The sequence below is a fragment of the Ursus arctos genome, unplaced genomic scaffold (assembly GCF_023065955.2).
Source record: "Ursus arctos isolate Adak ecotype North America unplaced genomic scaffold, UrsArc2.0 scaffold_5, whole genome shotgun sequence".
Lineage (NCBI taxonomy): Eukaryota > Metazoa > Chordata > Mammalia > Carnivora > Ursidae > Ursus > Ursus arctos.
The window spans coordinates 10,241,746-10,258,807 of record NW_026623067.1 but is presented as its reverse complement, the minus strand read 5'-3'; the positions used below and the strand labels follow the sequence as shown (position 1 = coordinate 10,258,807).

The 17,062-nt window shown below is 36.7% G+C and overlaps 1 protein-coding gene across 1 annotated transcript; it reads right to left on the bottom strand.

The window, feature by feature from the left end:
- Window positions 1–373: 373 nt before the first annotated feature.
- Window positions 374–1,336, bottom strand: LOC125282975 (olfactory receptor 2T29). Its single transcript, XM_048221108.1, has one exon. The coding sequence runs from the start codon at window positions 1,334–1,336 to the stop codon at window positions 374–376; it is 963 nt and encodes a 320-aa protein (XP_048077065.1).
- Between the last annotated feature and the right edge of the window lie 15,726 nt (window positions 1,337–17,062).

The window sequence follows — 17,062 nt, the reverse complement described above, 5'->3', positions numbered from 1 at the left end:
CCCTAGATTCATGTATTAACGTTATACCCCATTTGATCTATCACCTCTCTCTCCATCTCTCTCTCATCATCACACACTATGATCCTTGTTTCCAAATATATTGTTATGTATTTCCTACTAATATGAGTATTTTCTCACAGAATCACAGTGCTGTTATAAACTTCAGAAAAATGTAACATAACTACAATACAATTGTACAAATATTTTGAATGCAGGAATATGAAAATGAAAAGCTTTCCAGGATAAGGAAACAATTCCTCCAAAAGGGATGAATAGGTGATGACACATGGTATGAAAATCTGAATAAAAACATTGCGATAAGATCCTAAAGTTTAAATTTGTAAAGTGGAGGAAAAAATAGTACAAATAGTTCCTACTTTATACTTTCCTGTAAGACAGATCCCACATTCAGCATTTTTTTTAGAGCCCTTGTAACATCCTTATTCCTAAGACTATAAATTAAAGGGTTTAGAACAGGAGTGAGTATGGTATAAAAGACAGATACAATCATGTCCTTCTTGGGGGTGTGATAGGAGGTGGGGAGCATGTAGGTATAGACGGCAGCCCCGTAGAAGAGGATAACCACCATCATGTGGGAAGAACAAGTGGCAAAAGCCTTCTTCCGTCCTTCTGCTGAGTTCATCCTGTGGATGGTGAAGAGGATGAAAGAATAGGAGCTTGAAATGATTATCACAGGGATGAGGAGCATGAGGACACAACACAGGTACATGAGTGTCTCATAGAGTGAAGTGTCTGAGCAGGAAAGCTTCATTACAGCAGGGACCTCACAGAAGAAATGATGGATCTCCCGGGATCTGCAGAAGGGGAAGGTCATGGTGACGGGTGTGAGCATAAATCCATCCACAGATCCCAGAAACCAGGAGGAAGACACCAAGAGGAGGCACACTCGATGGTTCATGAGGACAGGATAACGGAGTGGATGGCAGATGGCCACATAGCGGTCATAGGCCATGGCAGCTAGAAGGAAAAATTCTGAACCTACTAGTGTCAAATAGAGAAACATTTGCATCCCACATTCAGGGGCTGAGATCTTATTCACCCCCATGACCTGGTCCATGAGCATCTTAGGCACAGTGACAGAAATGTACATCACATCCATGAGAGACAACTGAGTGATAAAAAAGTACATGGGGTTATGAAGGTGAGCATCACAGTGTATCAGAAGGATCAGGATGGTGTTTCCAGACAAGGCCATCAGGAAAACCACAAAAATGACCACACAAAGGAGAGCTGGGTGCTTGGATTGACTGAAGAGTCCCATTAGGTTAAAATCTGTTCGTCCAGTATGGTTGGCCACCCAAGGTGTATTCTCCATTGGATTTACCTGGATCATCAAGGAGAATTGTGGAGTTAATAGATCACTCATGGCATATGACAACCTGAAATAAAATTTTAGTGAGCTAATGTGTGTGTGTGTGTGTGTGTGTGTGTGTGTGTGTGCGCGTGCATGTTTATACACAGGAACTCAGTGTGCTAATAAAGGGAAACTCCAAGGACCTGTAAATTGTAGGATTATAAATTACCAGTAATTGAACAAATTTACTATAAATTTAGGATTTCACACAATCAAAAATATTGGTGCCTTATTACCAAATATTGGGACCTGGGTGGCTCAGTTGTTTAAGTCCCTAACTCCTGAGAAGATCCTGATCTCAGGGTGTGAGATTGAGCCCTGCACTAGGCTCAACACTCAGCAGGGAGTCTGCTTGAGATTTTTTTCCTCTCTCTCCCTCTCACCACCCCCTGCTATCGTTCTCTTTCTGTAAAATAATAAATAAATCTTTAAAAAATATATTGATACCTTAATAATTCCCCTACTGGTTATGCATTTCCCACAAATAAAGCAAAAGCACTAATATATGGACATCTATTTTTTTGTAGGATAAAATGTGATGTTTATTTTTTAATTTTTTTCATTATCTTTATTATTTTTTAAATTTTTATTGTTATGCTAGTCACCATACAGTACATCATTAGTTTTTGATATAGTGTTCCATGATTCATTGTTTGTGTATAACACCCAGTGCTCCATGTAATAAGTGCCCTCCTTACTACCCATCACTGGCCTATTCCAATCCTCCACTCCTCTCCCCTCTGAAGCCCTCAGTTTGTTATTTTAATTTTTTATCAAATTTTCATATGATCCTTTTTTAAGTTTTTATTTAAATTTCAGTTAGTTAACATACAGTGTAATATTGGTTTCAGGTACACAATATAGTGATTCAACACTTCCGTACAACACCTGGTGCATATCATAACATCTGCACATCTTAATCCTCATTACCGATTTAATCCATCCCCCTCCCATGTCCCTTTAGTAACCAACAGTTTGTTCTCTATAGTTGCCTCTCTCTATTTCCCCTTTTCTCATTTGTTTTGTTTATTAAACTCCACATATAAGTGGGATCATGTGGCATTTGTCTTTCTCTGATTAGCTTATTTTGCTTAACATTATACTCTCTAGCTCCATCCATGACAATGCAAATGGCAAGATTTCATTCATTCATATATTTATATATGCATCCCTATTATTATCACAAGTTTTCACAAATAGTCAAGATATGGAAGCAATCTAACTGTCCATAGATAGATGAATGTATAAGGAAGGAGTGTTATGTGTGTGTGTGTTTGTATATTCCATACAAACAATGGAATGTTATGCAGCCATAAAATCCATAACATTGTGCCCTTGGAGACAACATGGAGGGGCCTAGATGGTATTATGTTAAGTGAAATAAGTCAGACTGAGAAAGACAAATACCACATGATCTCACTCCATATGTAGAATGTAAAAACAGAAATAAATGAATAAACAAAAAGCAGAACCAGATCTGTAAATACAGAGAACAATCTGATGGTTGCCAGAGAAAACAGTGGTAGAGCAATGACAAAATGGTTGTAGAAAAATGTGAGATACTGTCTTTCAGTTATGGAATAGATAAATCATAGGAATAAAAGGCTCAGCATAAGGAATATAGTCCATTAAATTGTATTTTTGATTTATTTTTGTATTTTTTCTTTATTCATTTTTATTTCTTTTATTATTTTTTAAAGATTTGAGTATAGTTTACTATGTTCCCTTAAGAAGTTTATACACTATGCTATGTTCATTAGAAATATAGCTACCATCTGTCCCATTACATTGCTACTACTGCAATATCATTAGCTATATTCTTTATGTTCTCCTTTTTATTCTTGTGACTTATCATTCCATAATTGGGGCCTGTATCTCCTTCTCCCCTTCACCCATTTTGCCACACTCTACATCACCCTGATAATGTTTCATGACGGATGGTAGCTACACTTGTTGTGAGCACATATAACTTAACCTTGTGAGTCACTATGTTGTAAACCTAAAACTAATGGAACACTGTATATTCAAGTATATTCAAATAAAAACGTTTTAAAAAGGATATTGGTAGCAGGAGGAAGGAAGGATGGCAGAAGAATAGAGGACCTCATTTCATCTGGTCCCTTGAATTTAGCCAGATAATTCTCTAACCAGGAATTGCTGGAATTCTACAAATAGAGACCACTTTTTGCAAGGTAGGAGGTGTGAAACAGTAAATCAGAGGAGATATATCAGAAGATAAACCATGGGGGGAGGGAACCTCCATAAGCCAGCTACCAGGAAGTGATAAAGACCCAGAGGGCAAAACCAGAACTTTTAGAAGTCTGCTCCTGTGAAGGACTCCTTGCCTGGAAGGTGATCAGGTAACCAACTGGGGCAGAATCCTAGGTGGGACAGTGTGGTCTCAGGAATCCCAGGGTCACAGAAAGAATGGGGTGCCTGAGTCAACAGAGTCCCCAAGCATTTGAGTGGGGAAATAGGTTATGGTCAGCAAGCCCGGGAGGGGAGTCTCAGCTCCATTGGCCATGAACTGCAAACTGCAACATAATTGGGTGACTGCACCACATGTGGGAGTCCTGCAAAGGACAGAAATGCGATGACCCTCCACCTTCTCCTAGGACAATTGGTGCATGTGCGCACCACAGAAGTCTGCACTTTAGCACACACAAAAGTGAAGAATGCTTATCCCTGGGGGTTTGCTGAAAAGGGGGACCTGCCATCTTTCAGCTCCAGGACTGAAGATCAGTCCAGCCATTTTTATTTTTGTCCTCTAAAGAGGCACAGAAAAGCCTTAGGGAACAAAAACGCCAAGCAACCAGAAGCAGTTTACACTGAGCCCGGGACCCTGGCAAGGGGCAGCACAACTCCACCCACACAGAGATACCCCAGAATCAGTGCAGGAGGCCCTTCCCCCAGAAGACCAGCTGGAGCAACAGGTGAACACCAAGTTTACAGAGCACACAGGACTGCACACTCCAGCAAAAGGGAAAATAATATATAGAATTCAAGGTTTTTTCTCATGATTCTTTTATCTCTCAGTTTAAAATTTTCCTTTTTTCTCCTTTTTTCCTTTTCAACTAGTTTCTTATTTCATCAACTATTTTTAAGTCTTTTTCTAACTTTCATTTTACATTTTATAGATGTATTCTTTATTTTTGATTTCCTTTCACTGTATTCAATTATATATATATATATATATATATATATATATATATATATATATATAATTTTTGCTTTCTTTAAAATTTTGGCATTCAGTGTTTCCTAACAAACAGACCGCAATATACTCCAGATCAAGTGGCTCACCCTGTTTTGTCAACCTGGGAGGTATATTCTCTCTTTCCCCACCCTCTTTTTTTCCTTTCTTTTTGTTTTCTAACTTCTTTAGATTTGTCTAGTGTATATTTTGCTTGAGTCGTGGTTGGTATTTTTTATTTTGTTTTCTTGTTCAACAATTCTTTTCTGGGAAAAATGACTAGAAGGAGGAATTCATAACACAAGAAAGAACCAGAGGTAATACTCACTGCCACAGATTTAATCTATATAGATAAAACTAAAATGTCAGAACTGAAATTCAAGATAGTAATTATAAAGTTACTAGCTGGGCTTCAAAAAAGCATAAAAGACACTAGTGAAACTCTTAGTGCAGAAATAAAATCTAATCAGGCTGAAATAAAGAAAGAAAAGCTTTAACTGAGATTCACTCAAAATTGGATGCTCAAACAAGTAGGGTAAATGAGGCAGAAGACACAGTCAGATATATAGAAGACATGTTGATGGAAAGGAAGGAAGCTGAGAGAAAGAGAGAAAAACAACTAATGTACCAGGAGAGGAGACTTTGAGATATCACTGATACCATAAAGTGAAACAATGTTGGAATTATTAGAGTCCCAGATGAAGAAGAAAAAGAGAGAAGGACAGAAGGTATACTTGAGAAAATCATACCTGAGAACTTTCCTAACCTGGGGAAGGAAACAGGCATTCACATCCAAGAGGTAGAGAGAATGCCCCCTAAAATAAATAAAAATAGATCAACACCCCTACATGTAATAGTTAAGCTTGCAAATTTCAGAGATAGAGAGAAAATCAATATTCAATAAATGATGCTGGGAAAATTGGACAGCCAAAGGTAGAAGAATGAAACTGGACCATTTTCTTATATCATACACAAAGATAAACTGAAAATGGATGAAAGACCTAATGTAAGACAGGAATCCATCTAAATCCTAGAAGAGAGCATAGGCAGGAACCACTTCGACCTCAGCCACAGCAACTTCTTGCTAGACACATCTCCAAAGGCAGGGAAACAAAAGCAAAAATTAACTATTGGGACTTCATCAAGATAAAAACTTCTGCACAGCAAAGGAAACAGTCAACAAAACTAAAAGGCAAACAATGGAATGGGAGAAGATATTTACCAATGACATATCAGATAAAGAGCTAGTTTCCAAGATCTCTAAAGAACCTCTCACACTCAACACCAAAAAGCAAATAATCAAGTAAAAAAAAAATGGGCATAAGACATGAACAGAAATTTCTCCAAAGAAGACATACAGACAGCCAACAGACATATGATAAAATGCTCCACATCACTTGCCATCAGGGAAATACAAATCAAAACTGCAATGAGATAACACTTCACAGCAGTCAGAATGGCTAAAATTAATAACTCAGTAAACAACAGATGATGGGGAGGATGCAGAGAAAGAGGAATCCTCTTAAACTGTTGGTGGGAATGCAAATTGGTGCAGCCACTCTGAAGGCAGGGTGGAGGTTCTTTAAAAAGTTAAAAATAGAGCTACCCTCTGACCCAGCAATTGCACTACTAGGTATTTACCCCAAAGATACAAGTGTACTGACCTGACAGGGTACCTGCACCCCAACGTTCAAAGCAGCAATGCTCATAATAGCCCATAATAAGAAGGAGCTGAGATGTACACCAACAGATGAATGGATAGAGTAGATGTGGCATATATAAACAATGGAATATTAGTCACCCATCATAAAGGATGAATACTTACCATTTACATTGAGATAGATGGAACTGGAGGGTATTATGCTGAGCAAAATAAATCAATCAGAGAAAGACGATTATTATATGGTTTCACCTATATGAGCAATATAAGAAACAGCTCAGAGGATCATAGAAGTAGGGAGGGAAAACTGAATGGGAAATCATCAGAGAGGGAGACAAACCATGAAAGACTCTTAACTACAGGAAACAAACTGAGTGTTGCTGGAGGTGTGATGGTTGGGGGATGGGGTAACTGGCTGATGAGCATTACAGAAGGTATGTGATGTGATGAGAACTGGGTGTTATATGCAACTGATAAATTATTGAACACTACATCTGAAACTAATGTACTATAGATTGGTTAATTTAATTATATTTTAAATTAAAAAGTGTTATTGGTAACATATAATAAGATTTCCACAGTTCAAGATTTTGAGAATTCCTTATGGTAGTGTTGTTCATTAATGAATATGGAATATTGCAGAGTCACTGCCCTTTGAAAACACAAAAAGCGAATCATTAAAAAAAACCACCTTATTTCTAGAGTTTTTTGTTATATAAGTCAAAATGGAATCGACCTCCCTGGTTTAAGGATCCAACTGGATCTTAAAAACTGTTAGAGATATATTCCATATATGAAAGATTTAGAAAGTAACTGAAACATAATTTGGGGAATAATTATACCAAAAGCTTGATTCTCCTTTGTGATGTTCTGTGTTTGTGTGGAGTAAGCCATGCAGCCACAGGAACAGATGAATTCCTCACCAATATCCAGCCCCTTAGATATCCTAGGGACATCCATGTAGGAGCCCATACTTTATTTATTTATTTATTTATTTATTTATTTATTTATTTATTTATTTATTTTTAAAGATTTTTTTATTTATTATTTATTCGACAGGATAGAGACAGCCAGCGAGAGAGGGAACACAAGCAGGGGGAGTGGGAGAGAAAGAAGCAGGCTCATAGCAGAGGAGCCTGATGTGGGGCTCGATCCCAGAACGCCGGGATCATGCCCTGAGCCGAAGGCAGAGGCTTAACCGCTGTGCTACCCAGGCGCCCCAGGAGCCCATACTTTAAATCTGAACTATGACTGTGGGTCCAGATTATCCTCTACCCCCCATTATTTGTCCACTTTACATAAAAAGTGGATAGTAAAGTTAGATTTCAAGTATGTTCAGGATTAAATTATCTAAAATAATTAAATTGCTTAGAGATTGTTGGTTACAGACGAGTAAGTACATATATTGTTAAAGAGTTTAGATCTACGATAATTATTGTACAGATTCTGCATAAGAGATGGCCGTTACCATTTTTTTATTATGTGATGTTAGTCACCACACAGTATTCATTGCTTTTTGATGTAGTGTTCCATGATTCATTGACCCTTTTTGCTTTATGATATAAGATGAATTATTCCTGTTTGCCAGTCTTAGTATCTTTTCACATAAATAAGCATTGGGATTTGATAATTTCTGTATTCCCAGATATATACAACCTTATTTTAATTCTGTTTAAACAGATCTTTAAAGGGAATCCTACCTTAGTTTTGTCTAGTATAGCTTCTCCAACTTCATTTATGTAAAACTCCTCCAATTTTTTCCAAATTTAAGGAGGGAGAGCTAGCATTTAGAAGATCATTTTCATTTACAGGACAAGTCATTAGTTGTCTTCACAGGCATCATCTACTTTATTGCCTGTAGCAACCAATTTTTCATGGAAACTGAGATGCGGAGAGAAAAACTGAACAACATTGAATTGCTTCTGTCTCCAATTCAATTCCCCTTCTTGTATCTGGCTACTCAAAGCCTACATCTGTGTTAAGTGCTAAAGACAAAGTAAAATCGAAGTTAGTTACACTGAAAGAAGTCAAAATCTGTATATTCAGGCAAAACGTGTGTGTGTGTGTGTGTGTGTGTGTGTGAATTAAAGTATAGTTTTTTTTTTTTTTAAAGATTTTATTTTATTTATGTGACAGAGAGACAGCCAGTGAGAGAGGGAACACAGCAAGGGGAGTGGGAGAGGAAGAAGCAGGCTCCCAGCCGAGGAGCCCGATGTGGGACTCGATCCCGGAACGCCGGGATCACGCCCTGAGCCGAAGGCAGACGCTTTAACGACTGCGCCACCCAGGCGCCCCTAAAGTATAGTTTTAAAATAGCTCAAAATAAGAAACAACGATAGAAATATATGTGTCCTTTCTGAAAAGAATCAGTAATAACTTCTTTTACATTTTTCTCTTATGGATTTTAAGGATTTGCAACTTCTCTGTTTCTGAAATGTTAAATTTTAAAGCCCTTACCAGCATAAAAAGAAAAGGCTCTTCTCTCTAGGAAGAGTTTAGAAATGTTTATGAATCAGAGATATTTCAATAATAATCTCTAATTTTCAAGATATTCTATGCTCTTGTCATGATTACAAAGACTAATTACAATATGCAACTTATTAAGAGTTCCTAGTTCTGTGGTGCTGAAGCAGTAGACAACACGGAAAATTAATTTGATATCTTAATATAAATATCCAACAAATCTGGGACACATTGCATTAAAAAATATAATCTGTCAAATTCCACATCTACTGGTAGATACACCAACTCTGTGCAAAATTAAGACAGCTCAATAAAACGAAAACATGCTTGTTTTCTGAGTCAATGTTTCTGGTCAAAATGAAGCAAATCTTTATTGCAATTTGGTAAATGAGAATGACTCTGATCAAGCTACACTGAATAGCCCACCTGGAACACCTGACAGACAATGGAATCCTGTCTGTTCCATGTAAGTTAATTGACCTCACTGATCAGTCTTATTTTTCTGTATCCAATTTCTTGAGTTTAATATAAATAGAACAGTGCACTACTTAATTTGGGGACTTATTATTGGTGGTGGTATAATAATATCAAAACTTTTTTGAAGCTGACAGCAGATTTTGTTCATTGCTTTACCATATTTTATCTTCCCCAAGAGTTATCTCTTACTCATCTTGTTTTCCCCTTTTACAAATTAAATAATTCAGATTCCCAGGTCATTTGCCTAGCATCACATCATTTACCTGGGAGAGTACTTGTGTCTCAATTCAGATGTTGGGGTCCAGAGCTCATAATGCTCTCTTAGCTTTCTAGAACACTATATTCCCTCTACAGCCTACAATTTCGGTATGATCCATCACTGTCAGTTTCATCTATGAAACATAAATATAATTGAGACATTTGTTTCAGTTTTCTATCAGAAATAATTCCTACCCAAAGTAAAATCAGTCTCATTTCTTTTGTAAAATTTCAGCCTCAAGAAAACAAACACATCATCCAATAACATGAGAAGAATATGTATTATTTTGTCCATACATAATGGAAATAAAAACACATTTCCTAATATGTTGCAGTATGTTATTGTTACATGAAATACTCAATCATAAAAAGGTGATTAAGAGTACACTTATCTTGATGAGCACTGAGAAATGTAGAGAATTGTTGAATATATTGTACAACTGAAACTAATATAACACTGCATGTTAATTACACTTGAATTAAAAACTCATATTTGCTTTTCTTCATAAAAATAGGTGATAGGGGAAAATGAGGAATTAATAGCATATATCAAAAGGAGAACAAGTTGAAAAAAATAATTACCCTTTTGCTCCTGCAGTTCTTTCTAGATGATTAAACTCAGCATCTGGTTATGCTATAGCTCTTACCCATCTGAGAAATGGAGTGTGGCTGCAGTTACCAGTATAAAGATAAACAGGGCAGTGACATAATCCTGGTTTTACTATGCCCATTATGGGAGTTGATGAGGTTTGCTATTGATAAATTCCTTCTGGGACTTTGAAGAAGAATGCAATTAAGAGACCTAACAACAACAACAACAACAAAAGGTAATAGGCACCTACGCTGCACAGTTCTGGTTCTCTCCTCATTTCTTTTGAAAATCTTTTCTCATTATTAACTGGAAGTCTTAACCAATATTAATAGTAATATCAAGTTTCACCATCATCAATAAAATCTTATCTGTGAAATAGATGCCAGGTTATATGTGGCCTTAGCCTTCTCCATATTATAAAATAATTCTTTCTTATATTGTGTATATCTATCCCCATTTAATTTCAAGAGTATTGCATGAGGGATTGATAGAGTTCTCTTGTCTTTCACTGATGCAGCCTGTAAAGCTCAAAAACTACATGATGTGTCTACCACTTTGGTTAAGTTTATTCTTAGGTATTATGTTATTTTGGGAGCCATTGTAAACGGGATTGCTTTCTTAATTCCTCTTTCTGTTACTTCAGTAGCAGTTTATGGAAATACAACAGGTTTCTGCATATTGTTTTTGTATCCTATGACCTTGTTGAGTTTATTTATCAGTTCTAGTAGTTTCTTTGGTGGAGATTTTCGAGTTTTCTATATAGTCTCATGTCATCTACAAATAGTGAATTTTCCCTTCTTCCTTTTAATTGAATGCCTTTTATTACTTTTTGTTGTCACATTGCTGTGGCTGTGGCTTTCAACAGTATACTGAATAAAAGTAGTGAGAGTGGACATCTTTACTTGTCCGTGATCCTAGGGGAAAAGTTCTTAGTTCTTCACCATTAAGTATTACAGTAGCTGTGGGTTTTTCATCTGTGATATTCATTAGATTGAGGTATGTTCCCTCTAAATTACTTTTTTGAAGTTTGTTATCATGAATGGATAATGTACTTTGCAAAATGCTTTTTCAGTATCAATGGAAATAATCATATGTTTCTTTATCCTCTCTTGTTGATTAATGTATCACATTGATTGATTTGCAAATATTGAACCACCTTTTTCCAGAGACTTTTTGCATCTATGTTCTTCAGGGATATTGATCACTATTTCACTTTATCTTTGTAATGTTTTATCTGGGTTGGTATCTGAGTAATGTTGGAGTCATACAATGAATTGAAACTCTCCTTATACTTTTTTTTTAATAGTTTGGGAGGAATAGGTATTAACCCTTGTAGAATTCACCTTGAAGATTTGTTTGTATATTCATTCATTCATCCATTCATCCATTTGTTGTTGTTTGTTTGTTTGTTTAGAGAGTATGAACTGGTGGAGGGGCAGAAGGAGAGGGCAGAGAGAAACTCAAGCAGACTCCACATTCAGTGTGGAACCCACTGCAAGGCTCAATCTCACAACCCTGAGACGATGACCTGAGCCTAAAGGAAGAGTCAGATACTTAACTGACTGAGCCACCCAGGTGCCTGGTCAAATTCACCATTAAAGTCATTTGGCTCTAGATTTCTCTTTGCTGGGAGTATTTTGATCACTGATTCAATTTCATTTCTGGTAATGGGTCTGCTCAAATTTTCAATTTCTTCCTTATTTAATTTTGGGAGGATGTATGTTTCTAGAAGTTTATCCATTTCTTTTAGATTCTCTAACTCATCAGCATATAATTTTTCATACTATCCTCTTATAATCCCTTGTATTTGTGTGGTGTTGGTTGTCATTTCTCCTCTTTCATTTCTGATTTATTTGTGTCCTGTCTCTTTTTGTTTCTGTTTTGTTTCTGATGAGTCTGGCTAAGAGTTCATCAATTTTGTAGGTCTTTCAAAGAATGAGCTCCTAGTTTTATTGATTGCTTTGTTTCTAATGTGTTCATTTCGACTCTAATCTTTATTATGTCCTTCCTTCTAATGGTTTTGGGTTTTGTTTGCTTTTCTTTTTCTAGGTTTTTTGGTTTTTCTTGTAAGTTCAGGTTCTTTATGTGAGACTTTTCTTGCTTTTTGAGACAGGGCTTTATCGTTCTAACTTCAAACATAGAAGAGTTTTGCTACATTATAAGATTTTGGGCTGTTGTGTTTTTATTTTCATTTGTATTTAGTTATTTTTTATTTCATCTTTGATTTCATTGCTTAGTAGCATATTATTTAACCTCCATGTTTTTGTGGTCTTTTAGATATATTTTTGGTTGATATCCACAAATTATGTTCAGGTATAAAATATAGTGATTCAAATCTTCCATACAATGCACAGTGTTCATCAGAAATGTATTCCTTAACCTCCATTACCTATTTAACCCATTCCCCAACCACTTCCCCTCTGGTAACACTCAGTTTCATCTCTATAGTTAGGAATCTGTTTCATGGTTTGCCACTCTCTTTTTTCCTTTTGCTCATTTGCTTTGTTATTTTAATTCCACTTGAGTGAAATCATATGGTATTTATCTTTTTCTGACTGACTTATTTTGCTTACCATAATACTCAGTAGCTCCATCCATGCAGTGCAAATGACAAGATTTCAATCATTTTTATGGCTGAGAAATATTCTATTTAATATATATATACCTCTTCTTTATCCATGCATCAGTTGATGGACATTTGGCTGTTTCCATAATTTGGCTATAGTAGATAATGCTGTTATAAACATTGGGCTTCATGTACCCCTTGGATTAGGATTCTTGTATTCTTTGTGTAAAACCTAGTAGTGCAATTGCTGGATCACACAGTAGGTCTATTTTTAACTTTCTGAGGAACCTCCGTAATACTTTCCAGGGTGGTTGCACCAGTTTGCATTCCCACCAACATGTCAAGAGGGTTCCCCACTTTCCACGTCCTACCCAGCACCTGTTGTTTCTTGCATTGTTAATTTTAGCCATTCTGACACATGTGAGGTGATATCTCATAGTATTTTCATTTGTATTTCCTTGATGATGAGTGATTTTGAGCATCTTTCCATGTGTCTGTTGGCTATATGTATGTCTTCTTTGGAAAAATGTCTTCTCATGTATTCTGCCCATTTTTACCTCTGCTATTTGTTTTGGGGTGTTGAGTTTTATGTTTTCATCATATATTTTAGATACTAGCCTTTTATCTTATATATCATTTGCAAATATCTTTTCCCATTCCACAGTTTGCTTTTACTATTTTTTATTATTTTGTTTTATGTGCAGAAGGTTTTATTTTGATAAAGTCTCAATTATTTATTTTTTTGCTTCTCTCATCATTGGAGACATACCTAGAAATAATTTGCTATGGCCAGTGTCAAAGAGATGATAGCCTGTGTTATCCTCCAGGATATTTATGATTTCATGTCTTACATTTAGATCTTATATCCATTTTGAATATATTTTTGTGTATGATATAAGAAAGTGGTCCAGATTCCTTCATTTGTACGTTACTGTCCAGTTGTCCTAACATAATTTTTTAAGATTTTATTTATTTATTCAACAGAGATAGAGACAGCCAGAGGGAGAGGGAACACAGGCAGGGGGAGTGGGAGAGGAAGATGCAGGCTCCCAGTGGAGGAGCCTGATGTGGGGCTCGATCCCATAACGCTGGGATCACACCCTGAGATAAAGGCAGACGCTTAACTGCTGTCCCACCCGGGCACCCCCCTAACATAATTTTTTAAAGAGACTTTCTTATTGCACATTACATATTCTTTCCGGCTTTGCTGAAGACTAATTGACCATATAGTTATGGGTTCAGTCTGTTACACTGGTTTATGTTTTTGCTTATTTGTTTGTTTTGCCAGTACCATGCTGTTTTGATCACTACTTTGTAATATCACTAGAAGTCTGAAACTGTGATGCCTACAGCTTTGGTTTTGTTATTCAAGGTTGTGTTTGCTATTCAGGGGTTTTGTGGGTCCATATAAATTTTAGAATGGTTTGTTTTATTTTGTTTTATTTTTTAAAATAATATTTATTTTGTTATATTAGTCACCATACAGTACATCCCCAGTTTTTTATGCGATGTTCCATGATCCATTACTTGCATATAACACCCAGTGCACAATGCAATATGTGCCCTCCTTAATACCCATCACCGGGCTATCCCAAACCCCCTCCCCCCTTCCCCTCTGAAGCCCTGAGTTTGTTTCCCAGAGTCCACAGTCCCTCATGGTTCATTCCACCCTCTGTTTACATCCCCTTTATTCTTCCTTTCATTCTCTTACTGATCTTCCTAATTCATATGTTCCATAAATGAGTGAAACCATATGATAATTGTCTTTCTCTGCTTGACTTATTTCACTTAGCATAATCTCCTCCCGTACCGCCCATGCTGCAGCAAATGTTGCGTAATCATTCTTCTTGATGGCTGAGTAATATTCCATTGAATGTATGGACCACATCTTCTTAATCCAGTCATCTGTTGAAGGGCATCTCGGCTCCTTCCACAATTTAGATATTGTGGACAATGCTATTATGAACATTGGGGTGCATATGGCCTTTCTATTCACTACATCTGTATCTTTGGGGTAAATACGCAGTAGTGCAATTGCTGGATCATAGGGTAGCTCCATTTTTAACTTTTTAAGGCACCTCCACACTGTTTTCCAAAGTGGCTGTACCAACTTGCATTCCCACCAACAGTGTAAGAGGGATCCCCTTTCTCCACATCCTCTCCAACATTTCATGTTTCCTACCTTGCCCATTTTTGCCATTCTACCTGGCATAAGGTGGTATCTCAAGGTGGTTTTGATTCGAATTTCCCTGATGGCTAATGATTTTGAACATTTTTTTCATGTGTCTGTTAGCCATTTCTATGTCTTCATTGGAAAAGTCTCTGTTCATATCTTCTGCCCATTTTTTAATTTGATTATTTGTTTCATGTGTATTGAGTTTCAGAAGTTCTTTGTAGATCTTGGATACAAGTCTTTTATCTGCAGTGTCATTTGCAAATATCTTCTTCCATTCCATGGGCTGCCTCTTAGATTTTTTGACTGTTTCCTTGGCTGTGCAGAAACTTTTTATCTTGATGAAGTACCACATGTCATTTTTTCTTTTGCTTCTCTTGCCTTTGGTGATGTGTCATGAAAAAAGTTGCTGTGGCCTATATCAAAGAGGTTGCAGCCTAAATTCTCCTCTAGGATTTTGATGGATTCCTGTCTCACATCGAGGTCTTTCAACCATTTGGAGTTTATCTTTGTGTATGGTGTGAGAGAGTGGTCAAGTTTCATTCTTTTGCATATAGCTGTTCAATTTTCCCAGCACAATTTATTGAAGAGACTGTCTTTTTTCCACTAGATGTTTTTCCTCCTTAGTCAAAGATTAGTTGCCCAAGGAGCCAAGGGTCCATTTCTAGGTTCTCTATTCTGTTCCTTTGGTCAATGTGTCTGTTTTTGTGCCAGTACCATGCTGTCTTACTTATCAAAGCTTTGTAGTATAGCATGAAGTCTGGCAACGTGATGCCCCCAGCTTTGTTTTTCCTTTTCAACAACTCCTTAGAGATTCGGGCTCTTCTGGTTCCACACAAATTTAAGAGCTATTTGTTCCAGTTCTTTGAAAAATGTCATTGGTATTTTGATCGGGATGGCATTGAAAGTTTAGATTGCTCTGGGTAGCATAGACATTTTAACTATGTTTATTCTTCCAATCCATGAGCATGGTATATTTTTCCATTTTTTGTGTCTTCTTCAATGTCTTTCAAGCATGATTTGTAGTTTCTAGAATATAGATCCTTTACGTCTCTGGTTAATTGCAAGATAATGTATGATTTTTGGTGCTATTGTAAATGGAATGGATTCCCTAATTCCTCTTTCTTCAGTCTCATTGTTCCTGTATAGAAATGCAACTGATTTCTGAGCGTTGATTTTATATCCCGCCACATTACTGAATTGTTCTATAAGTTCAAGTAGTTTGGGGGTGGAGTCTTTTGGGTTTTCTATATATAGTATCATGTCATCTCTGAAGAGAGAGAGTTTGACTGCTTCTTTGCCAATTTGGCTATCTTTTATCCCTTTTTGTTGTCTGATTGCTGTTGCAAGGATTTCTAGGACTATGTTGAATAATAATGGCGAGACTGGGCATCCTTGTCATGTTCCTGATCTTAAGGGAAAGGCTTCCAGCTTTTCCCCTTTCAGAATGATATTCGCTGTAGGCTTTTCATAGATGGTTTTTATGAAATTGAGGAATGTTCCCTCTATCCCTACATTCGGAAGGGTTTTAATCAAGGAAAGGATGCTGTATTTTGTCAAATGCTTTTTCTGCATCAATTGAGAGGGTCATATAGTTTTTGATTCTTTTCTTGTTAATATGATCTATCACTCTGATCGATTTGCAAATGTTGAACCACCCTTGCATCCCAGGGATGAATCCCACTTGGTCTTGATGGATAATCCTTTTAATGTACTGTTGGATCCTATTAGCTGGGATCTTGTTGAGTATTTTGGCGTCCGTATTAATCAGGGAAATCAGTCTGTAATTCTCCTTTTTGATGGGGTCGTTTCCTGGTTTGGGGATCAAGGTAATACTGGCCTCATAGAATGAGCTTGGTAGTTTTCCTTCTGTTTCTATTTTTTGAAACAGCTTCAGGAGAATAGATATTATTTTTTTCTTTGAATGTTTGGTAGAATTCCCCAGGGAATCCATCAGGCCCTGGACTCTTGTTTTTGGGGAGGGTTTTGATCACTACTTCAATCTCTTCATAATTAATCGGTCTGTTTAAATAATCAATTTCTTCCTGTTTCAGTCTTGGTAGTTTATAGGTTTTCAGGAAGGCATCCATTTCTTCAAGGTTGTTTAATTTATGGGCATAAAGCTTTTGATAAAAGTTTCTAATGATCCTTCCTATTTCATTGGTGTTGGTTGTGATCTCTCCCCTTTCATTCATAATTTTATTAATTTGGGTCCTTTCTCTATTCTTTTGAATAAGTCTTTCCAGGGACTTATCAATCTTATTTATTCTTTCAAGGAAGCAGCTTCTAGTTCTGCTGATCTGCT